Source organism: Mobula hypostoma, chromosome 1 (assembly GCF_963921235.1).
Source record: "Mobula hypostoma chromosome 1, sMobHyp1.1, whole genome shotgun sequence".
NCBI lineage: Eukaryota > Metazoa > Chordata > Chondrichthyes > Myliobatiformes > Myliobatidae > Mobula > Mobula hypostoma.
The window spans coordinates 178,242,668-178,267,737 of NC_086097.1; the positions used below are offsets into that span (position 1 = coordinate 178,242,668).

Consider the following 25,070-nt stretch of genomic DNA (forward strand, 5'->3'; position numbering starts at 1 on the left):
GATGAACCTGTTGAAATCATTGCCATAGCTGTGGAGGCCAAGTCATTGGATATATTTAGATTAGATTCAACTTTATTGTCATTGTGCAGAGTACAGATACAAAGCCAATGAAATGCGTTTAGCATCTGACCAGAAATGCAAAGAATAGTGTTATTTACAAAATAACTGCGAATAAAAAAAAAGTGCTACAGCACACAAATATAAAAGTACTGAGACAGTACAATACGGATGCAATACTGCTTAGCGCTATGATGAGAGGTTCACCAGCGTCACAGCCTCAGGGAAGAAGCTGTTCCTGTGTCTGCTGGTGCGGGAGCGGAGGCTCCTGTGAAGTGGAGGTTGATGTATTCTTGATTAGTAAGGGCATCAAAGGTTATGGGGAGAAGTAGGAGAATTGGGTTGAGAGGGAAAAATAAATCAGCTATAATCGAATGGTAAAGTGGATTCAGTGAGCCAAATGGCCTAGTTCTCTTCCTATGTTTTATGGTCTTGGATGGACAGAGTATTAAAGAGGGAATTGCAGAGCTAGTAGAACCATTGCCTCAAAGTTCCAGAGACAGACAAGTCCCATCCTGAGCTCGAGTGCTATCTGTGTGGAGTTCGTACGTGCTCTCTGTAACCACACGGGTTTCCTCTGGGATTTTGATTTCATCCTATATCCCATAGACATGGGTTGATATGTTAGCTGAATACCATAAGCTCTGCATAGTGTGTAGGTGAGTGGTGTAATCTGGACGCATTTGATGGAAGTTAATAAATTGGGATTGATGTACCTGTAAATCAGTGAGTGTATGCACAATCAACAGTATGTTGAAATTGTGGAGTGGGGAATATTTCAGAGAGGTGGTCACGTGCTGGAGGAGGCACCAGTTGCCTGAGCCATGAGAACATAGGAGCAGGTATAGGCCATTTGGCTCCTCAAACCTACATGTGCATTCAGTAAGATCCTGGCTGATCTACGTTGGCCTCATCTCGTGTGCCAGTTCCCCAGAGCCCTCAATTCTCTGATCTTTCCAAAATTCTCCCAATGATCCAGCCTCAAAACCTTTGCAGTAGATATTTCCAGGGGTTCCCAACCTTTGAGAGGCCATGTAGTTGAACATGATAATTACGACAGTCAATGAGGAAGCATAGGGCAGGGGATGTTTTGGTTGAAGTTGGCTGAAGGCGTTGTATTGTGGAATGGTTCAGGAGCAGTCAGCAACCTTGATATTCAAGAATCTAAGATGAGGCAGCCTGCTTGGCATCCCAACTGATCTAACCTAATCTCCATCCCCTTTACTAATCAGAACTCCTGCACTGATTACCCTGTCCCATAAAGAGAGTGTGCCAACTATCATCTTCACTACTCTGCCTACCTGTGTCACTGCTTTCAGGCAACTTGAGTGCAGCATTAAAGCTGCCAGGGCTGAATTGCCAGCTTGTGTGCTGCATATCCTATGCAATGCATGATCCATTGGGAGAGATTAGGCAGTACTTTTGGATTTTCTTGTTCGTGGGATGTTGCAGAACTAGTTTCGAAACCAGTTCCATGTCACTGAGGGGATGGACAGAGTAGATGAGGATATAAGTATTTACAATTTCACAGGGCACGGATTTCAACTAATTTACCAAGAAATTCAAGGTGGGGAGGAAAATGTAAGTTTTTGACAACATTTTCTGAGCTGGGAGGAGACAGATTCCAAGGATGATGGACAAGTATTGGAATAGGATCAAAGTCATAAATCCAGTCAGGAAGTAAATTGTGAAATGCTGCTTTAGTCTCGGACTCTTACATCACTTTCTTGAAATACAAGAGAGACTACAGATGTTGGAAATTTGGAGGAACTCCGTGGGTCCATCAACAACCACTGAGAGAAATGGCCATCAATGCTGATCAAAGCCCTTGACAAGAAGCAGCATCAACAGTCCATTTCCCTCCAAAGATGCTACCTGACCTGCTGAGTTCTTCCAGTATTTTGTATGTTGCTCCTGAATTAAGTGCTGGGGTTTAACAATCACCATCAGTAGGGAGGGCAAAAAAGTTAATGACTCGTGTTGGTGACACTTGATCCTTGAAGTAAGCAGGAATGGAAATACTGAATAATGGTGAAGGTCCTGAAAGGGGTGTGGGAGGTGGCTGGAGGGTAATAGATCTACTGGAATGGAGCAGAAGGGCAAATTGCACATTAGGGCAAAGAATGTTGAAGATGCAGATGCTGGAACTGGGAGCAACAAACAGTTGGCTGGAGGAACTCAATAGGTTGAGCAGCAGCATCTGTGGGACAGGGTTGGGGAGAGGGAAAGAATTGTTGACCATTCCTTTCCCTGCTGCTTGATCTGCTGAGTTCCTCCAGCAGATAGCTTGTTGGATTGATTGGATTGGCTAAGTTGTGTTGTACTTTGGTTCCCTGTTACCTACTGAATTGCCTTCCAGGTCCAATGATGCACCAGCAGCCTCCTGCCTCACAGTTCAATATGCCTCAGGGAGGAGGACAACATTATCCGAACCAGCCCCCCATGACCATGATGAATCCTGTTAACCAGGCAAATCACATGATGGGACAAAGACAGATGCCCCCATACAGACCAGCACAACAAGGTGAGTCCACAAGCATGATAGACTCACAGCTCTCATCACTGTGTGTACATGCATGTTTCCATGGGTTACATTTTCTTATATGAATTGTTAATTGATTAGTGGAACTTGAAAGTATCCTTGTAGGAAAAGCTCAAGCAAATATGTACTCTGCCAGCCTGCGTCCATTGCACTTGTTTGAAATCATCTGCATGAGGCTGTTGAGCACCTCTGATTTCTGTGGCTCCTCTGATTTCTGTGGCTCCTCTGATTTCTGTGGCACCTCTGATTTTTCCCTTCCATCTCCCAGAGAGCTCCATACTGTTTTGAAGTATAGTCGTGGTTACCAAACAGGTAATATTGGACTGCACTAAGTGCACAATGGGCTCACACAGTTACCTTTGTGATCAAGAGCACATCATTTACTTTTGTCATGAATGATTGTGGGGACAGGAATGTCAAAGTGACGACAAACGCGAGATTCTGCAGGTGCTGGAAATATTGAGCAACGCATAGATAATGCTTGAGGAACTCGGCAAATCAGGCAGCATCTTTGGAGGGAAATAAGCAGTCAATGTTTCAGCCCAAAACGCCTACTGTCTATTCCACTCCATAGATGCTGTCTGACTTGCTGAGCAGCTCCAGTATTTTTTTGTGTGTTGCACCAGAGTGAGTATTCCTGCTTTTACTCCAAATATCCATGGGATCTTTCACATGCATCTGGAAGAGATGACAAGGCCTCGGTTAAAATTTCAGCTAAAAGACAGCATCTCCAATTGGGTAGCAGTTGGCACAACACTGAAAGTCAGCCTAGCTTTTCTGTCTGAGTGTGGGATTGGTTTCCTTTGGGTGCTCTGCTCTCCTCCCACAGTCTAAAGGATGTACTGGTTAGTAGGTTAATTGGCCATTATAAGTGGTCCTGTGATTAGGCTATTGTGAAATTGGTGGGTTGCCAGGCACCGTGGTTTGAAGAGCTGGAAGGGCCTGTTTTGTGCTGTTGCTCTACATTGGGTTGAAATCTTGCACTATTCAGAGTGCAGATTCCAGTGTGGCAAAGTTGGTGTGGCTAATGATCTGAACTCAGAAAAGTTCCTCCTTGTGGTATTAAGTTTTTCTCTTGCAATCAGCTTTAGTGGAAAATTCTACAGTTTTAGTAGTTTTATTTGGCTGGTGTCGGTTCTTTCTAAAAATAATAACTAATACCAGGGCAGCACAGTACTGTTTTGGCTAGCGAAACACTTTATAGCACCAGCAATCAGGGTTCAATTCCCGCCACTCTCTGTAAGGAGTTTGTATGTTCTCCTTGGGACCATCTGGGGTTCCTCCCATATTTCAAAGACATAACGGTTAGGAAGTTGTGGGCATACAATGTTGGTGCTAGAAGCTTGGCAACACTTGCAGGGAGCCAGCCTCCAGCACATCCTTAGATCTGTGTTAGTCATTGACGCAAATGACGCATTTCTTTGTGCATGTGACAAATAAAATTAATCTTTAACATACAATTATCTAGTTAAACACAGCCTCATTAGAATCTCCAGTACAGCACTTCCATTGATGTCAAGACACAAACATTAAGAGATGAAGCCACTAACGCAAATGCAGGGCATTGCAATGAAAGGAACTGTGCGTGTGTGCGTGCGTGCGTGTGTGCACGTACGTATGTACAGAAGTCCTGTATATTAATGGGCACATTGCATTTTTTCAGGAGTGGTAGCGTGGTACCAGTATTACAATCAAATGTTTTTGTCTCTATGACATTGAGCAGAAGACAAATGTCATCCTATATTCTGTCTAAATTATCCTTTTTTTAAAAAAAAAGTCATATGTATGCCGTTAACTGTTTATAAAAACATAATTTGTGTTGTGTGTAAATATATTGATCTATAAACAAATTCCAAACAGCAAAGGCTGCACTTAACGTGAGACTATTGCTGCTGCTTTTTTTTTTAGGTCCTCTCCAACAATTTGCAGGTCAGGAGGAGTACTACAGCGATCAGTTCAATCATGGACAGGGCACCCCAGAGAGCATGAACCAGCCGTACTATCCTGATGGTAATGCATGCCTATGTTCTTTTTTGTTGCTCCATTCTGTTGCAGCTACTGTTAAGTCTAATCACAGACTGTTGCTCACTCATCCATTTTGGCATGATTGTGTTAGGTCGAAGGGCCTTTTTCCATGGAGTATACGCAACGATTCAATAATGGTGTTAAAGAATTTTAGAATTCTTTGATTCTATAACACTTCCGAGGTATATCATTGGCTACTTGTTACTTCAGGCACTCTCAAGAGTACAAGAGGGAGATTACTTTTATCTACGAGATTTCACTCCTAGCCATGGGACTGACTAACTGCCCCCAACTGCAGCTGAGCCAAGTTCAAGGCTGTGACTTGGTTGAGTCAAGGGATGGTTGTTCTAAAGGGAGATCTGAAGGACAGGAGAATGGTTGATATCTAGAACACGATGCCTGAGAAGGTGGTAGAATCAGATGCAATTATTTGGGAATTTAGTGACTTAAACAGGCAAAGTATAGAGGGATACAGACATATTGTGGGCAAATAGGTCAGCATGGACTACAGGCCGAAGGGCCTGTTCCTGTGCTGTGCAACTCTTTGACTTCAAGGGCCAATAGGGTTAGGCATAAGTAGCAGTTCTTCCAACAGTGGAACACACCCCTAATAATGATCAATGTAAAAATAGTTCATGTTGGTTCCTTACAATAGACAGTCGACAGAACACTTCCATGAAGCAATTACTATATGAAAAGTGCTTCACTGTAGCCTGCAGTTCGACTGATTTCTCTTCTTCCACTCCCCCTCCCCCTCCCCACCCCCACCCTCTATCCTAAAAAGGTTGTGAATATTTAGCAAGGAAGGCAATTGGCTCATTTCAGAAAATTTTGTAAATGCTTATAGCTTTGCTTCCCTGATGATCACCTATGGGGCTTTTTAACCTCTTGTTCACAGACGTGTGAAGTGAACGAGGGGGGAGCACAGCAAATAGTAAACAGTGCACAGAGGGCCACTTGTGGAGCATGGATTCCAAGCAACCTGAATTAATCCTCCCAAACAAGCCAGAAAGGTCAAACTCACTCATCACCAAAAGCTTCAACCCTGTCCCAGATTTGTAACCTCCTGAGAACACAAGCACAGTTGATCCCATCTCCACAGGCTGTATATTCTAGGAGTTGGTCTGGTGTGCTTTCCCTGCATTCCCTCTCTGGTAACATGATCCTTGGATAAGAAAACTAAAATGGCATGTACAGTTCCAGATGGGATTCATGAAGACTGTTTAGTTATGGCGAGTTGTACTCGCTCCTTTTCTCAGAGCCCTTTGAAATCAAGACAAAGAACTTCATGCAATCATAAGCTTCTGAGAGAAACAATCCTTGTGATGACACAGATGGAAGCCATTTGGCTCACTGGATGTATAGCCAGTTCCTGGGGAACAATCCCATCCATTCCATTTGGTAATTACTTTATTATGGCCACATATACAGTGAAAAGCTTTTGTGTGTCATCCAGACAAATCATTTCATAGAGAAGTACATCAGGATTGTACAATAAGTAAAAATGCAAAATGTAGTGTTACTGTTAGAAAGGGCAGCAAGACAAATAAAATGTAAGGATCACAACATGAGGGGTCAAGTTCACTTACCTCTTGACCTCACACTTCACCTCCTGATGATTTTGCACCTCATTATCTACCCGCACTGCACTTTCTTTGTAGCTGTTACACTTTATTCTGCATTGCTATTGTTTTGCTTTGTTCTACCTCCGTGCACTGTGTAATGAATTGATCTGTGTGAACAGCGTGCAAGACAAGCTTTTCACTGTATCTTGGTACATGTGGCAATAATAATAACCTAATTCCAATTCCCTTTCTACTGGTGAGTCTGACAGCAGGATCGGTTGTTGTGAGCTGGAGGTTGGTTTGGGTGATGGACTGGCTGTGTTCACAACACTGCAATTTCTTGTGGTCTCGGGCAGAGCAGTTGCAGTTCGGAGCTTTGGTGCACCTTTGTATTTCCCTGTAGCCTCCTTTTCTTTTCTCAATTTCTGGGCACAAACTGTCTACAGATATCTTGTAAACCTACCGAATACCAATTGTACCTCTTCCCACCCTATCTCCTGTTTAAAAAGAAAACTGGGCCAACCAGCCCTTCCAGGTGAGGCAGCACTTCACTTGTGAATCTTTTGGGGTTGTCTACTGTGTCGGGCACTCCAAATGTGGCCTCCTCTACATTGGTGAGACCCGGAATCGACTGGGGGACCGCTTTGTTGAGCACCTCAGCTCCATCCACAAGAAGCGAAATTTCCTGCTGGCAACCATTTTAATTCCAATCCCCATTCCCATTTTAACATGTCAGTCTTTGGCTTCCTCTTCTGCCACAATGAGGCTCCCCTCATGTTCCATCAAGGTAATCTCCAACCTGATGGCATGGGCATCAATTTCTCCAACTTTCGGTAAATATTTTTCCCCTCCTCCTTTCCGCTTCTATTCCCCACTATGGTCTCTTGCGTCTTCTCACCAGCCTATCCTCCCTCTGGTGTCCTTTTTCTGTCCCTTTCTGTCCCTTTCTCCCATGGTCCACTCATCTTTCTGTTCAGAGTCTTCCTTCTCCAGCCTTTGCCCTTTCCACCTGTCACCGCCACATTCTCACAACTCCCAATTTACGGTGGCTAATTAACCTACCAACCTGTTTGTCTTTGCACTCTCGACACAGACTGTACCCGAGATCAGGATTGAATCCAAGTCTCTGCGGCTGTGCCACTGAACATTTCTCTGTTTTCCCCTCTTTTAATCTACCTTCTGCTTCTTAAAATTGGACAGTGAGCTGTTAGTTGCTTTTGGGTTCATACCCATCCATAAATTTGAAATTAGTTTTTAAAAGAATATTCAGTGGTATAAACAGCACTTGGGTGGTGGGGAGGGAGGCACTTCGCTTTGTGTTGAAACCCTGCATTGTGATTCTCAACAGAGTTGAGATGACCTGATAAAGAGGAGAAAGAGGATGGTGAGGAAGAGTTCAGAAGTGATTAGTGGACCGAGGAGGGATGGAAGAACATATTAATTCCAGGTTTCAGCCTCTGTAGTCTTTTGTGTCTCTGATCAGGATTGCTTTTTCCTTGATTTGGAAACCATCCTGATTTAAGAACTAAGATTATGCTTATTGATAATTGTGCCAATACACAGACAGGAGGGCAGTTTATTCTGCAGTCAGATTAGAAGCCAGTTTAAAGTGCATTTAGAATGCAAAGTTTGCATTTAGCACAGAAGTATTTCAAGTAGAGGTTGAATAATTTTTGAAAGATTAAGGAATTGAGGGTTATGAGGAATTGGTACCACAGAAGTGTGGGGCAGATCAGCCACAGTCATGTTGAATGATAGAAGAGGATTGAGGGGCCAAGTGGCCTCTGCTTTTTTTTGCATTCATATCTCTGCTTATAGCCAGTCCACATGTTCAGCTGTTTTCTGTTCTGTGCTTTACTCTTGTGCTCCTACATTGGTTATTAATTAACAGAAAACTTCAAGTTCTAAAATTCTCAACCTTGTTTTCAAGGTCAACACTTACCTTGCCCTCCTCCTCCTCTTCCTCCTCCTCCTCTGCCCCCCCCCCCCCCCAGATCTGCAATCCATTGATTCTGGCCTCTTTGTTCCTAATTTTAATCATTGCACCTTCAGTTGCCTTGGACACAGCAGTCTTCTCTGAAACTATCTGTCCACCTCCCCCTCTAAAAGAGCTTTATTGTTGCCTGTCTCCGAGCTTTCTCCCATCCACTAGAGCACATGCATTTAAGGTGGGAGGAGGAAAGTTTAAAGAAGATGTGTAGGGCAAGTTAATTTTACATGATGGTGGGTGCCTGTAAGGGGCTGCTGGTGGAAGCAGATATGACAGTTGTGTTCAAGGGACTTATTACACTCATGACCATGCAGGGAATGGAGGAATGTGGATCATTGTAGGCAGAAGGCATTTAGTTTAATTTGTCACCATGTTCAGCACAGACATCATGGGCCATGGTTCTATGTACCCTAATACACAAGGCTCATGGTGAAATTTAATGTGATAATTCCTGTTTATTTTGGCATGTTAAAGCTGTTATCTAAATGCAAGATGTTTTTGCTGTACTCTTTCCACCTTCCTTGGCTTTCTTGTGACCTACTGAATTCTCCACATACTACTTGTTTTCCAGCCAGCAGCCCTCCTGTCTTTCTCTCACTTGGCCTGCCTCCATTGCATTCGTGGCTGTTTACTCGGTTCCTAATTCCTGCAGAAGCTCCCAGGGGACAGTCGATTGTAACTCGTTAGACTTTGGCAGAGTGACACAACAGATAGTCCAGTGCATTGTTTGTCTAGAACTTTTTTTTAAAAAAAAGCTAGCAAGAATGAGCAAGAAGACCCTCACCTCAGATTCAGATTTATTTATCTTGTGTATGTTGAGACATAGAGTGAGATGCATTGTTTGCTTCAACAATGAACACAGCCTAAGGATGTGCTGAAGGCAGCCACAAGTGTCGCCACACATTCCAGTGCTGACATAATATGTCTAAAATGTTCAGCAAAGCGACAATACAACAACACCACCAAAATAACGTCCCTTTCCCACCCTCCTACTCACACACGCAGGCAGACTTCCAATCCCAGGGCAGGCTGCCTCTGGGCCTCCAACTACCAGACCTTGCCCCCAGACTCGCAGGCTTCTGACCTCCAGACAAGCCAACCCAGGGACTTCAATCTCCAGACTCACCGAATTCAGGACTTCAACCTCTGGCTTTGACTTCCGCCTCCAGCTCAGCTGTACCTCAGAGTTCAATGGCAGCCATTTGCTGTTCTAACATGTGATGCAGATGGCTGCATGCAGTTATAAAGTACAGAAGGGGGAAGGCTTTTAATGTAACCCAAGAAACAGGTTTTTCCACAGTCAGGGCGGTGGGTGTGAAGTATGAGCAGCTGGGGAAGTGATTGAGGCAAGTACAATAACCTGCATCGCGGGGAGGTTCATCGAGAAGATTAAGGTGCATGGGATCCAACTAAATTGGCTTGTCCGTGGAAGACAGGATAGCGTTCAGCAGGGGCTCTTCTGACTAGAGGCCCTGACTAATCATGTTCCGCAGGGACCTGTAATAGGACCTCGGCAGTTTGTGAGATATATCAATTACCTGGATGAAAATATAGGTGGGTGGGTTAAAAAGTTTGCAGACGATACAAAGATTAGAATATAAAAACAAGAATTTAATACTGGGGCTTTATAAGGCATTGGTCAGACAGCACTTAGAGTATTATGAGCTGTTTTGGGCCGCTTATCTAAGAAAGGATCAGCTGGCAATGGAGAGGATCCAGAGGAAGCTCACGAGAATGACAGGGTTAATGTATAAGTAGCGTTTGATAGCTCTGGGCCTGTAGTCACTGGAGTTTAGAAGAATGGGGGGTGGGGGGGGGTCTCAATGAAACCGACTGTATAAGCCTATTGAAAGGCCTAGATAGAGTGGACATGGAGAGGATGTTTTCTATAGTACCAGAGGGCATAGCCTCAGAATAGAAGGATGTCCCTTCAGAACAGATGCAGAATTTCTTAAACCAGGGTCACAAAAATTTGATTGAAGTCTACAGACTTCCAAAGCTATCTTGACTAAACTTCCTCATGACCCTGCTCCCTGTAAGGACTCCATCCCACATTCCTTTTCCTCCCTCTCAGCCAGTTTTGCTGTTGTGATGTGTTGTATTTTCTGATCAGTTGTCAAGTTTTCTTGCTGCTAGTCTGACTATGTTAATCATACTGTCACCATGTTTCATTGCATATCATCTACAAAATGGAATGAAGTTGCTCAATGTCCTGCAGCAAACTCTGTCAGACCCACCACCTCTCTGTAACTGAAAAGGACAAAGCCTTCAGCTGAGTGATTATTATCCTGCCACCAACCGCTTCCCCTCCAAGTCACTCAGTATTTCTACTTGGAAATATATGGCTATTCCTTTATGGTCACTGTGTCCGTGTTCCAGAAATCTCTCCCCAACAGCAGCATGGGCACACCTTCAACACAGTGACTCCGGCAGCTCATCAGGTTAGCTCGACCACACACCTTCTCAAGGGGCATTTGGGGCATGGGCTTTAAATGTTGGCTTGCAAACCGCACTCTGATCCCATGAATGATTGAGAACCAGATAGGACAGGAGAAATATCAGTCATGAACAAAGTAGGAGTATTTCTCCGCAGTAACAGAAACTTGAAGGGCATTGTCCTGCCTCTGGCACAGGAACGGGTCTGAACACGGCGGGATTTGCACTTTGCCCTCATTAATTAACATGAGATTGCTCTGTTCATCAGTACAGTACCTGTAGGTCAGGCGCAAGCAGTGGTAACTGAATGGCTTTTGACATAGTTTACATTTCATTGGAACCCTGACTGCACAGGAATCTTCAGAAAAAAGCGCTTGCTAAATTTTCACGTGTTTTTTTTTGTTCTCCAGATTTACTTTTGAAATATTGTGGGCTTGTAGTTGAAAAGCCATTAACTGTTTTCCTGTTTGATGTAGGCAGTAATGACTACAGTTACCAGCATCCATCGTATCCTGAGCAGGCCTTTGAAAGGCCTTACGAGGATCCCTTACAACATTACTACGAAGGAGGTATATAAAAAAAATATACCTTCACGTTACACACACATGGTTTGCCCTAAACTGCTTAATCAAACCTCACCTTCAACCCTCCCCACCCAACCCCTCACCTTGCAAAGCTCTAGTAGAGCATTAGGTGCTGATTGATCTAAGGACTATGTAGCTTCAGAATTAATTTCTTTTACCAATGCTTATAATGGGTAGTTTTAACACTTCTAACTTCAATACTGCTTTGAAAACCTAAATACATATTGTGCTTTTAATACAAAATCTTTAAAAAGATTAACACTCACACAGATGTTGAGTCAGTAACTCAGTACACAGCACCAAAGTGAAATCTGCTTGTTGACTTTATTTTATTTAGCTAGTCTGTGCTCTGTACTGGTCTTTTATGGTGTTTATTTTCCCCTTTAGTGTAGCTTTTCTAACTGTTCGGTTGCAGCAAGTGTAAAATTTGGTTGCAACTTGAAGGGTTAATGCAAAATGTAAAATGTTGCTTGGCCTGCAAATTTGTATGGCCTCCTTTTGGTTTGGTTTGGAAGCTTTCTCATTTTCCTGACCTTTCTGCTTTCCTGCTCCCACTTCTCCCTCCTCTCCCACACCCAACTCTCACTGCTAAAGGTCCTTGTCTCTGCTTCACCCATGGAGCTGAGCTCCCTGATGTTTACTGGTGCTCTGAGGGTGGATATTCATGCTTCTGCCACGTGTCTCTTATAGGTAACCCACAGTATGGGCAGCAGCAAGATGCCTACCAGCAAGGGCCACCACAGCAGCAGAGTTACCCCCAGCAGCAGTATGCAACACAGCAAGGTTACCCTCCACAGCAGCAGGGCTACGGTAAGTAACTCGGACCGGCTTAATGACATCTTTCTTTTAGCATAGTGACCAAAACTGAATATGCTGTTCCAAATACAGCCCTGCCAGTGTCTCGTACCAGTTATTGTGTGCATTCAATAGTCGCTAGAGAATGGAGCATAAGATATTTTAGCTGTACAGCATGGAATCTAGTCCCTCAGAGCAGAATTAGGCCATTCAGCTCATGAGGACTGGTATATTCCCTCAATTTCCCCTTCCTGAAGTTCACGATCAATTCTTTAGTCTCACTGATGTTAAGTGCAAGGTTGTTGTTGGTGACACCACTCAACCAGCTGAACTGTCTCACTCCTGTACGCCTCCTCATCACCATCTGAAATTGTGCCAGGAACTTGAAACTGCTCACACTCAACAATGCTGACAGTTCAATAAGGACTGGTGTGTGTTCCCTCTTAAACATCCCTAACATAAACTTGGAGCTCCTCTCCATCCAAACAGCTTGTTCCACTGAAACTGATTTCTGACTGGTGTGTCCACTCATGAAAAATTAAACTGGGCTAAGGATGATCTCAGAAGGCTTTGCATCACTCATCACAGGTGTGTCTCTGGTATTATGAAGAAGGATTTGGGGATGAGCCTTAACAACTTGCATGGAAGCTATAATGATCAAGGTATAGATGTGGGGCAGTTTCCTTTGAAGGGATGAGAAGTGTTTTAGTTTTGGATGTTCCCTCACATTTGTACTTCTGTTTTCCTCACTTTCCTCCTTTTTGATCCCTTCTTCCTTTGGAAAGAGTTACATAAGAGCTGAAGAACTCAAAGCTCTAAGACAGGATGTAGTGATATGCAGAGCAGACTCAATGTGCTGAGTGGCCCGATTCTGCTCCTATGTCTTAAGGTAATCCATCTTGGTTTGTAGTATTTGCTATCACATCAATCTATATTACACATTTCTTATTGGTAGTATTTTCGAAGTACTATTTGTGTAGCTTAACAAGGCATTGACAGGGAGATCTGGATGGTGCTGCTGTAAGTCTGGGCTAGGTTTATCTGTGTATCTAATGAGATACAGCATGTAGTAGGCCCTTCCGGCCAGCAACCCTTGATTTAACCCTAGCCTAATCACGGGACAACTTGCAGCAACCAATTAATCTACCAACTGGTATGTCTTTGGAACTGTCGGAGGAAACCTACGCGGTCACGGGGAGAATGTACAAACTCCCTATGAGCAGCGGCAGGAATTGGCTGCCAGTACCAGTACTGTAAAGCGTTGTTTATCTCAGTGAAAAACAGATACTAGGTGCAGGGAACAAGACTGTTAGGAATGCCCCACTACAGAGGTCTTATCCGGTCAGTGTGAGGGGTAGCAAGTCTTCAGTGACGATGCTGTAACCACTAGGTGCAGTAGTTACGATGCTGTAACCACTAGGTGCAGTAGTTACGATGCTGTAACCACTAGGTGCAGTAGTTACGATGCTATAACCAGTTATGATGCTGTAACCCCTAGGTGCAGTAGTTACGATGCTATAACCAGTTATGCTGTAACCACTAGGTACAGTAGTTACGATGCTATAACCAGTTACGATGCTGTAACCACTAGGTACAGTGAAGATTTCCCTCGTATTGCTAGGGACCAGAAAACCACCGAGCTATTGAATTAGATCCAAGAGTTTTTCAAAGGAAGTACTGTACCTGTATTGGTGACCCTGAATATCCTGTTCTTTTAAGAAACCCATCTGGTTTTGGTTTTCTAATTCTTTAGAGAAAGAGGGTTGATGCCCTTGCCCAGTCTGTCATTTTATAAGTCTAGACAAAAAGCAATGTTTAATTAAGGATTGGCCCTTTTAATTTGTTACATATACATCAGTGAAATATATTTTGTTGATTTTTGATGCAAACAGTCTGAGGACTTGCTGGGGCAGCCCATTAGTGTCACCCTACTTCCAGCATCAATGTTGCATGCCTACAACTCACTAACTCTAACCCATACCGTCTTTGGAATGTGGAAGGAAACCCGAGCACCCAGGGGAAACCCATGTGGTCATGTGGAGAACATACATATTTCTACAGCATTGGTGGGAATTGAATCCCTATCGCTGACACTGTAAAATTCTTACACGAGCCACTGTCTACGAAATAACTGGGTCTCCTGCTTGAGTGATGGACAGCAGATCCCAACCTTAAACACAAAATACTCTGCAGATGCTGGGCTCAAAGCAACACTAACAACACGCTGGAGGAACTCAGCAGGTCAGGCAGCATCCGTGGAAACGATCAGTCAACGTTTCGGGCCGGAACCCTTCGTCAGGACTGTAAGGGGAAGGGGCAGAGGCCCTATAAAGAAGGTGGGGGGAGGGTGGGAAGGAGAAGGCTGGTAGGTTCCAGGTGAAAAACCAGTAAGGGGAAGGATAAAGGGGTGGGGGAGTGGAAGCAGGGAGGTAATAGGCAGGAAAGGTGAAGAAGGAATAGGGGAAAGCACAATGGGTAGTAGAAGGAGGTGGAACCATGAGGGAGGTGATAGGCAGCTGGGGGAGGGGGCAGAGTGACATACGGATAGGGGAAGGGAGGGGGAGGGAATTACTGGAAGTTGGAGAATTCTATGTTCATACCAAGGTGCTGGAGACTACCTAGATGGTATGTGAGGTGTTGCTCCTCCAACCTGAGTTTAGCCTCATCATGGCAGTAGAGGAGGCCATGTATGGACATATCCAAATGGGAACATGAAGCAGAGTTGAAGTGGGTGGCAACCGGGAGATCCTGTCTGTTGTGGCGGACGGAGCAGAGGTGCTTGACGAAGCGGTCCCCCAATCTGCGTCAGGTTTCACCGATGTAGAGGAGGCCGCACCGGGAGCACCGAATGCAATAGGTGACCCCAACAGACTCTCAAGTGAAGTGTTGCCTCACCTGGAAGGACTGTTTGGGGCCCTGAATGGTGGCAAGAGAGGAGGTGTAGGGACAGGTGTAGCACTTGCGCTTACAGGGATAAGTGCCAGGTGGGAGATCCGTGGGGAGGGACTTGTGGATCAGGGAGTCGCGGAGGGACCGATCCCTGCGGAAAGTGGAGAGAGAAAGATGTGCTTAGTGGTGGGTTCCTGTTGAAGGTGGCGGAAGTTGCGGAGGATAACGTGCTGGATCAGGAGGCTGGTGGGGTGGTGGATGAGGACCAGGGGAACTCTGTCCCTGTTGTGGTGGCGGGAGGATGGGGTGAGGGCCGAAGTGTGGGAAATAGAGAAGATGTGGGTGAGGGCATCACTGATGACGGCAGAAGGGAAACCACGATCCTTAAAGAAAGAGGACATTTGTGATGTCCTGGAACAGAAAGCCTCATCCTGGGAGCAGATGCGGCGGAGATGGAGGAACTGGGAATAGGGAATGTCATTTTCGCATGTAGTATGGTGGGAAAAGGTATAGTCAAGGTAGTTATGAGAGTCAGTGGGCTTGTAGAAGATGTCAGTGGACAGTCTGTCTCCAGAGATGGAGATCGAGAGATCGGGAAAGGGGAGAGAAGTGTCCGAGATAGACCAAGTGAATTTGAGGGCTGGGTGGAAGTTTGAAATAAAGTCGATGAAGTTGACGAGCTCAGCATGGTTGCAGGAAGCAGCACCAATATAGTCGTCAATGTAGCGAAGGAAAAGTTGGGGAGCAGTACCAGTATAGGTTTGGAGCACAGACTTTTCCACATAACCAACGAAGAGGCAGGCATAGCTGGGGCCCATGCGAGTGCCCATAGCTACACCCTTGGTCTGAAGAAAGTGGAAAGAGCCAAAAGAGAAGTTATTAAGTGTGAGTACCAGTTCCGCCAACTGGAGGACGGTGGTACTGGTGGGGAACTGGTGAGGTCTATTGTCCAGAAAGTAGCGGAGGGCTTTGAGGCCTTCTTGATGGGGAATGGAGGTGTATAAGGATTGGACATCCATAGTGAAAATGAAGCGGTCGGGACCGGGGAACTGGAAGTTATTGAAGAGGTGGAGGGCATGGGATGTATCCCAGATGTAGGTGGGGAGGGACTGAACTATGGGTGACAAAATGGAGTCCAGGTAGGCAGATACAAGTTCGGTGGGGCAGGAGCAGGCAGAAACTATGGGTCTACCGGGACAGTCAGGCTTGTAGATTTTGGGGAGGAGGTAAAACCGAGCAGTACAGGGCGTGGGAATTATGAGTTTTGTAGCTGAGGATGGAAGGTCTCCGGAGTTGATAAGGGTGGTGATAGTATGGGAGACAATGGTTTGATGTTTTTTGGTGGGGTCCTGTTTCAGGGGTAAGTAAGAGGAAGTGTCAGAGAGCTGCCGTTTGGCCTCAGTGAGGTAGAGGTCCGTCCGCCAGATCCCAACCTTGTTCTTACCCAGTGAGTAAATGCAAACTGCAAAGCTCACAGAGGTACCCTGTGCACAAACTGGATTTTCCAGTCTATTGGCCAGTACAATCCCTGCCATTCTCTCACAAGGCATGGTAGTCAGGCCACTGGTGAAATAAACTGGAAGCTGAAAGCAAATACTGAGAGTTTTTTATTCCAGGGTGGAGAGCTTTAAACTGTCGGGGTAAGGTGGGAGTGAAGATTGTGACCTTGGGGGTGAACAACTACGGCCACTTTTTTAAAAAGACTTTTTGAACTTATTAGAACCTACAATAGCAGAGGAACAGATCCCTTGGCCCACAATTTTGTTGCAAACTAATTAAACAAATAGTTGAGCTCAGAGACATGAGATTAGAACCCTAGAACATTACAACACAGAAACAGGCCTTTTGGCCCTTCTTGGCTGTGCCAAACCATCTTTCTGCCTAGTCTCACTGACCTGCACCTGGACCATATCCCTCCATACACCTCTCATCCGTGTACCTGTCCAAGTTTTTCTTAAATGTTAAAAGTGAGCCCGCATTTACCACTTCGTCTGGCAGCTCATTCCATACTCTCACCACTCTCTGTGTGAAGAAGTCCCCCCAATGTTCCCTTTAAACTTTTCCCCCCCCACCCTTAACCCATGTCCTCTGGTTTTTTTCTCCACTTGCCTCAGTGGAAAAAGCCTGCTTGCATTCACTCTGTCTATACCCATCATAATTTTATATACCTCTATCAAATCTCCCCTCATTCTTCTACGCTCCAGAGAATAAAGTCCTAACCTATTCAACCTTTCTCTGTAACTGAGTTTCTCAAGTCCCGGCAACATCCTTGTAAACCTTCTCTGCACTCTTTTCAACCTTATTTATATCCTTCCTGTAATTTGGTGACCAAAACTGTACAGAATACTCCAAATTCGGCCTCACCAATGCCTTATACAACCTCACCAATGCCTTACACAACCTCACCATAACATTCCAACTCTTATACTCAATACTTTGATTTATAAAGGCCAATGTACCAAAAGCTCTCTTTATGAGCCTATCTACCTGTGATGCCACTTTTAGGGAATTTTGTATCTGTACTCCCAGATCCCTCTGTTCTACTGCACTCCTCAGTGCCCTACCATTTACTTTGTATGTTCTACCTTGGTTTGTCCTTCCAAAGTGCAATACCTCACACTCATCTGTATTAAACTCTATCTGTCATTTTTCAGCCCTTTTTTCCAGCTGGTCCAAGTCCCTCTGCAAGCTTTGAAAACCTTCCTCACCGTCCACTACACCTCCAATCTTTGATCCAGTTTACCACATTATCATCCAGATCATTGATATAGATGACAAATAACAATGGACCCAGCACTGATCCCTGTGGCACACCACTAGTCACAGGCCTCCACTCAGAGAAGTAATCCTCCACTACCACTCTCTGGCTTCTTCCATTCAAACAATGTCTAATCCAATTTACTACCTCTCCATGTATATCTAGCGACTGAATCTTCCTAACTAACCTCCCATGCGGCACCTTGTCAAAGGCCTTACTGAAGTCCATGTAGACAACATCCACTGCCTTCCCTTCATCCACCTTCCTGGTAACCTCCTTGAAAGTCTAATAGATTGGTTAAACATTACCTACTATGCACAAAGCCATTTGACTCTCCCTAATAAGTCCCTGTCTATCCAATTACTTGTAGATCCTATCTCTCAGTACCCCTTCCAATAATTTACCTACTACCGATGTCAAACTTACCGGCCTATAATTTCCCGGATTACTTCTAGAGCCAGAGCTATCCTGCAATCCTCCGGCATCTCACCCGTAGATACCGACATTTTAAATATATCTGCCAGGCCCCTTGTAATTTCAACACTAGTCTCCTTCAAGGTCCGAGGGAATACCCTGTCAGGTCCTGGGGATTTATCTACTCTGATTTGCCTCAAGATAGCAAGCACCTCCTCCTCCTCCTCCTCAATCTGTATAGGTTCCATGACCTCACTACTTGCTTATTTCCATTGACTCCATGCCAGTTTCCTTAGTAAATACAGACGCAAAAAAACCCATTTAAGATCTCCCCCATTTCTTTTGGTTCCATACATAGCCGACCACTCTGATCTTCAAGAGGACCAAATTTATCCCTTACTATCCTTTTGCTCTTAATATACCTGTAGAAGCTCTTTGGATTATCCTTCACCTTGACTGCCAAAGCAAGCTCATGTCTTTTAGCCTTTCTGATTTCTTTCTTAAGTATTTTCTTGCACTTTTTATACTCCTCAAGCACCTTATTTGCTCCCTGTTTCCTATACATGTCATAAATCTCTCTCTCCTTTTTTTTAATCAGACTTCCAATATCCCTTGAGAACCAAGGTTCCTTATTCTTATTCACTTTGCCTTTAATCCTGACAGGAACATACAAACTCTGCACTCTCAAAATTTCTCCTTTGAAGGCCTCCCACTTACCAAACACATCCTTGCCAGAGAACAACCTGTCCCAATCCACGCTTTTTAGATCCTTTCTCATTTCTTCAAATTTGGTCTTTTTCCAGTTTAGAACCTCAACCCGAGGACCAGATTTATCTTTATCCATAATCAAGTTGAAACTAATGGTGTTATGATCACTGAAACCAAAGTGTTCCCCTACACACACTTTTGTCACCTGTCCTAACTCGTTTCCTAATAGGAGATCTAATATTGCATCCTCTCTAGTTGTTATTTCTATATATTGATTTAGAAAACTTTTCCTGAACACATTTTTACAAAATCTAACCTGTCTAGACCTTTAACAGTATGGGAATCCCAATCAATATGTGGAAAATTAAAATCCCCTACTATCACAAATTTGTTTCCTGCTGTTGTCTGCTATCTCTCTGCAGATTTGTTCCTCCAATTCTCGCTGAGTATTGGGTGGTCTATAATACAACCCCATTAATGTGGTCATACCTTTCCTGTTTCTCAGCTCCACCCATATGGCCTCGGTAGACAAGCCCTCTAATCTGTCCTGCCTGAGCACTGCTGTAACATTTTCCCTGACTAGCAATGCCACTCCCCCACCCTTCATTCCTCTGCCTCTATCATGTCTGAAACATCAGAACCCTGGAACATTAAGCTGCCAGTCCTGCCCCTACTGCAGCCAAGTTTCAATAATGGCTACAATGTCGTAATTCCATGTGTCGATCCATGCCCTCAGCTCGTCAGCCTTCCCCACAATACTCCTTGCATTGAAATAGACACACATAGACAGAAGATTATTACCACCACACACAATCCTTCTATTTGTGACTTTGCATGATCTTTTAACATTTATTTTCACCCCTGCTCCACTATCTACTCTGGCACTCTGGATCCCATCCCCCTGCAAATCTAGTTTAAACCCTCCCCAAAAGCACTAACAAACCTCCCTGCAAGGATATTGGTCCCCTTGTAGTTCAGGTGTAACCTGTCTCTCTTGTACTGGTCCCACCTGCTCCAGAAGAGGTCCCAATGATCCTGAAATTTGAAATGCTGCAAATCTTGAGACACAGACACTCAACAGGTCAGGCAGCATCTGTGGAGGGAAATAAAGAATTGCCATTTCATCTGATAAAGGGTCTCAACCCAGAATATGAATTATTTCCTCCTTGGATGCTACTTGACCTGCTCAGGTCCTCCAGCATTATGTATGTGGTACGAATTAAGTTTGCCTCTTCGCTTACATGAGGCCCTAAATGAGTTCCTGCACTTACGTACCTAGTTAAAAGCTTCTTAAACACGTCTTTAGTACCTGCCTCCACCATGACCCCAGCAGCGAAATCCAGGCACCCAAAACTCTGTGTACATAATAATAAAAAAAGACAACTTGCATATCTCCTTTTACACCCTCTCACCTGAAATTCATTTAGACTACAAGATGCGGGAGCAGAATTGGGTCATTTGGCCTATAGGGTCTGCTCTGCCATTTCATCATGGCTGATCAATAGCCCTCTCAGCCCTGGTCTCCTGTCTTTTCCCCATAACCCTTCATGCCCCGACTTATCAAGAACCTAGCAACCCCTGGCTTAAAGGTACCAAATGACTTGGCCTCCACAGCCGCCTGTGACAATGGATTCCACAGATTCGTAACCCTCTGGCTAAAGAAATACCTCCTCGTCTCTATTCTAAAGGGATGTCTCTCTAGTTTGAGGATCTGTCCTCTGGTCTTAAATTCCCCCACCATAGGAAACATCCACTCTTGCAACATTGATAGATTTCAATGAGATCTGAATTCTAGTGAGTACGGGCCCAGAGCCATCAAACACTCCTCATATGATAAGCTTTTCATTTCCAGAATCATCTCTTGAATCTCCTTTGAAACTTCTCCAATGTCAGCACGTCCTTTCTTAGATAAGGGGCCCAAAACTGCAGTTCAAGTTTGTCCAACCTTTCCTTAGTGTGCATACCCTCTAATTCTGGCAGGATTCTGGTGAACTACTTCTGCAGTCTCTCCAAAGTCTCCACATCCTTCCTAGAAGTGGGCAACTGTAATTGAATACAATACTCGAATGCAGCCAAGTCAGATTTCTATAAAACTGCAACATAACTTCCTGACTCTTGAACTTGATGTCTCAACTAATAAAGGCAAGCCCAGTCCCAAAAATAACCCGAGGAAAAGCTTACTAATGCAGTGAAGAGTTGAGGTTGGGCATCTGCAGAGGAAGGTTCCACAACTTAGCAACTGAGCGTTGAAGCGAAAGCTGGTAAGGAAAGAAACTGCAGATCTGTGGGGAAAGGACAGGGGAGTGGGGCTTTATTGGGTTGCTTCTCAATTGAGCCAGTGTAGATACATTGTGATGAGCAGCCTCCTTTCATGATGTAAGTTCTCTGACTGGCAGGGCCGGGGAGTTTAGTCTCCAAGTAGACTCGTCAACAATACTTTGATTGCTTCTTCTGTTTCCAGGTCCTTCACAAGGAGCTCCTGGCCAGTACGCCAGCTATCCCCAGGGTCAGGGGCAGCAGTATGGAGGGTACAGACCACCTCAACCTGGTCCACCGCAGCAGCAGCAGCGACCCTATGGATATGATCAGGTACGGGATGTATGCTGTGTTCATGTGGATTGGCTGAGCCAGACCTAGTTCACTTTCCCATCAGACTCCCTTTACAAAAGTGAAGATAAAGATTAGCTTTATTTGTCACATGCACATCGAAACATGCAGTGAAATGCATCATTTGCATCAACAACCAACACAGTCCAAGGTTTGCTGGGGGCACCCCACAAGTGTTTGCCAATCCTCCAGTGCCAACACAGCGTGGCCACAACTTTCTAACCCGTATTTATCATATAACTTTGGAATGTGCCAGAGTCTGAAATCTACACTGGTACCTGGAGAACTTAAATTTAAATATTTAAATAAATGCAAGCATGAAGGGAGTGGGGTGAGAAGAACCTCATTGAAATGGAAAATTGAAAACACTCTCTTCATGTCTGCTCTTTCGATACTTGGAAGATCGAAAGAGCAGACATGAAGAGAGTGTTTTCAATTGTGGCAGAGTCTAGGACCAGAGGGAGCAGCCTCAGAATAGAAAGATGATTCATTAGAACAGAGATGAGGAATTTCTTTAGCCAGAGGGTAGTGAATCTGTGGAATTCATTGCCACAACTGGCTGTGGAGGCCAAGTCATTGGTTATATTTAAAATGGAGGTGATAGGTTCTTGATTAGCAAGGTTGTCCAAGGTTATGGGGAGAAGACAGAATGGGATTGAGAGCGAAAGTAAATCAGCCATGATCTAATCATAGAGGAGACTCGATGGGCCAAATGACCTAATTCTGTTCCTATGTGTAAAATCTCTTTGTCTTAATGTCAATGGACCAGCCAGTGTAAACCTTGCCCACACCATTTGGAAATGAAAGCCCTGAGAGGGTTTGCAAAACATGAAATAAAAACAGAAAATGCTGGGCACACTCAGTGGATTAAGCAGCATTTTTGGCGGGGGGGGGGGGGAAGAGACAGTTAATGTTTCATGTCCAGAATCCCCCATTAGAACTGAGAGAGAGGAAAGCAAAAACAAGTTAATTTGTAGTAGAAGGTGTTATGTTTTGTAACTTCAAAATATTAAACATTTTGGACACAGTCTGAAATGTGAGTGTAACTTTGTGTTTTACTTTATCATGTGGTAGGTAGCGTGATGACGTACAATTTGCTTATAAATGAATTAAACAAAAATGCTTAATCATCTATACAAGATGACTCAAATATAACTGAAATATTAAATACTCAACAGGAGGGATGGAAAAAAATGAACGAAATATCTTTAGGTTGAAAACCGATGGGTTAATAGGTACAGTTACAAAGCAGTTCTTGCTAATTTGCGTAGCACTGTTAATAGCAGTAGCCATGTGGCAAGTCCTACAGGCCACCATATCAGTAGGGGTACTGGTTTATTATTGTCACAAGCAACAAGGTACAGTGGAGGGGGAAAATGGTTTTGCATACTGCTCACACAGATCAATTCATTACATGGTGCATTGAGGTAGAACAAGGTAAAACAATAACAATGCAGAGTAAAGTGTAAAAGCTACAGATGAAGTGCAGTGCAGATAGTCAATGCTTCCAAGAGGACTGCCGCCTTGTTGGGTTTGGAGGCTTGCATGCCTCGATGGCCCAGAGAGCCATGGTCGTCGGAGTCAGGGCTTTGTGCTTTGGCTTTGGGTAGGGTCACCCATGCCAAACAGATCAAAGTGCAGAGGCCAGTCCAAGATTGGTCCACTGGTCCTCCAGGTTCAGGGGTTTAGCTCAGGGCTAACAACCCGAACTGGTAAAAAAAAATTGTCACTGAAACAGCAACAAACAATCCTACATCCTGAGTGCGATGATATTCCTGAGTCTCCACCTAGGACTTCAGTGACTGCCAGTAGTGAAAACCGAGTAGAAGCTATTGACATGATGAAGGAAACCCTGAACACCACCAGAGATGGAGGACCTTCATTGCTGCCCTAAATGGTAGTGGCATAATGGGCAGTAAGTAAGGTAGACTATAGGTGCAAGATCATAACCAGGTAGATTGAGGTGAAGAATCTATCTTGTCATACAAGAGGCCTGTTCAAGAACTTGCTAATAGATGGGATAGAAGTTAGTGGATATATGCTTTCAAGCTTTTCTATCTTCTGCCCATTGGGAGGAGGATAAGGAGAGAATTTCTGGGGTGACACACACAAAATGCTGGAGGAACTCAGCAGGCCAGGCGGCATCTAGCTAAAGAGTACAGTCGACATTTTCGGCCGAAACTCTTTCCCTAGATGCTGCCTGGCCTGCTGATTTCCTCCAGCATTTTGCATGTGTTGCGCAGATTTCCGGCATCTGCAGATTTTCTCTTGTTTGTGATTAGATTTCTGTGGTGTGTGGGTCCCTTGATAAAATAAGAAAAAACAAGTCAAGATGGGATGTCTCACAAATGAATAAAGTTAGAAACTATGCAAGTTGGAGAGAAATTGGAGAAGGGCTGTAGGGACAAAAGACAAAAGACGAGAGACGGAGGGGAGACCGAGGAAGACTTGAGCACTGGTTAGACAATGCTTGGAATACTGTGTGCAGTTCTAGTTCTCAAAAGTGATTCACTAGGATATTTCCTGGATTGAAGGACTTTGATTGTGGGGAGAGGCTGGGCTTGTTTTTCCTTGAGCGAAAGAGGCTGAGGGCTAACTGGATAGAGGTATATAAGATTAAGACCTAGTGGGTTTATTAGGCAAGACAGTAATGCAGTCACTTAGTAACTAACTTGAGAGGGGAGTGAGATTTGCATTCCTATAGCACCTTTCACCTCCCCTTTCAGACATTCCAATCAACCTTAGAGCCAATGTTGTCATACTTCACAAAACATGCTGACCTGAAACAATATTGGGTGAGTGTTTAACCATTATTCAGGATAACTGGGAGAATTATCGAGGACATCTTCGAAAGATGGTGGTTCAAGACGACCGAATCCATCATTTAGGGCCTTGACCATCCAGGACATCCCCTCTTCTCACTAATACATCAGGGAGGAATTACAGGAGCCTGAGTGGAGACACTCAATGTTTTAGGAACAGCTTTTTCCCCTCTACCATCAGATTTTTGAATGACCCATTAATTCATGAACACTACCTCAGTATTCCTCTTACAATATTTAGTTATTATATTGTAACTTAGTGTATTTTTTAAAATTTTGTGCTGTACTGTTGGCACAATGCCACAAATTTCATGGCATACATCAGTGATAATAAACCTGAGTCTGACATTTTACAGAGTGGGCACGTGGCCAAGTGGTTAAGGCATCGGACTAATGACCTGAAGTTCGTGAGTTTGAGCCCCAGCCGAGGCAATATGTTGTGTCCTTGAGCAAGGCACTTAACCACACATTGCTCTGCGATGACACTGGTGCCAAGCTGTATGGGTCCTAATGCCCTTCCCTTGGACAACATTGGTGTCGTGGAGAGGGGAGACTTGCAGCATGGGCAACTGCTGGTCTTCCTTACAACCTTGCCCAGGCCTTTCCAGGCGCAGATCCATGGTCTCGCAAGACTAACAGATGCCTTTATGACATTTTACACCTATCTGCTGCTTCATCTGGTCACAGGGAGACGGTACAAACTCCGTGTAGATAGCAGCAGGAACTGAAGCCTGATCACTGGCGTTGTAATAGCATTATGGTACACTGCCCCTGCTTTCCCCTTAATGGTTCATGGACTATTCAGTAATCTGATGGCAGAGGGGAAGGATCTATTCCTAAATCACTGAGCACTGGTCTTTAGGCTCCTAATCCTCCTT

At 44.4% G+C, this 25,070-nt stretch overlaps 1 protein-coding gene across 4 annotated transcripts in view; it reads left to right on the forward strand.

Moving 5' to 3' along the window:
- The window catches only part of ss18 (SS18 subunit of BAF chromatin remodeling complex), a 53,546-nt gene that overhangs the window by 24,012 nt on the left and 4,464 nt on the right, over window positions 1-25,070 (forward strand). For 3 of the 4 annotated variants that reach the window (XM_063060378.1, XM_063060351.1, XM_063060360.1), the window contains 5 exons: window positions 2,417-2,581; window positions 4,508-4,609; window positions 11,092-11,184; window positions 11,890-12,009; window positions 21,225-21,352. In XM_063060378.1, coding sequence (XP_062916448.1) covers window positions 2,417-2,581; window positions 4,508-4,609; window positions 11,092-11,184; window positions 11,890-12,009; window positions 21,225-21,352 — 608 coding nt within the window. The remainder of the gene's footprint in view (window positions 1-2,416; window positions 2,582-4,507; window positions 4,610-11,091; window positions 11,185-11,889; window positions 12,010-21,224; window positions 21,353-25,070) is intronic. The other variant, XM_063060370.1, reaches the window with a different exon arrangement.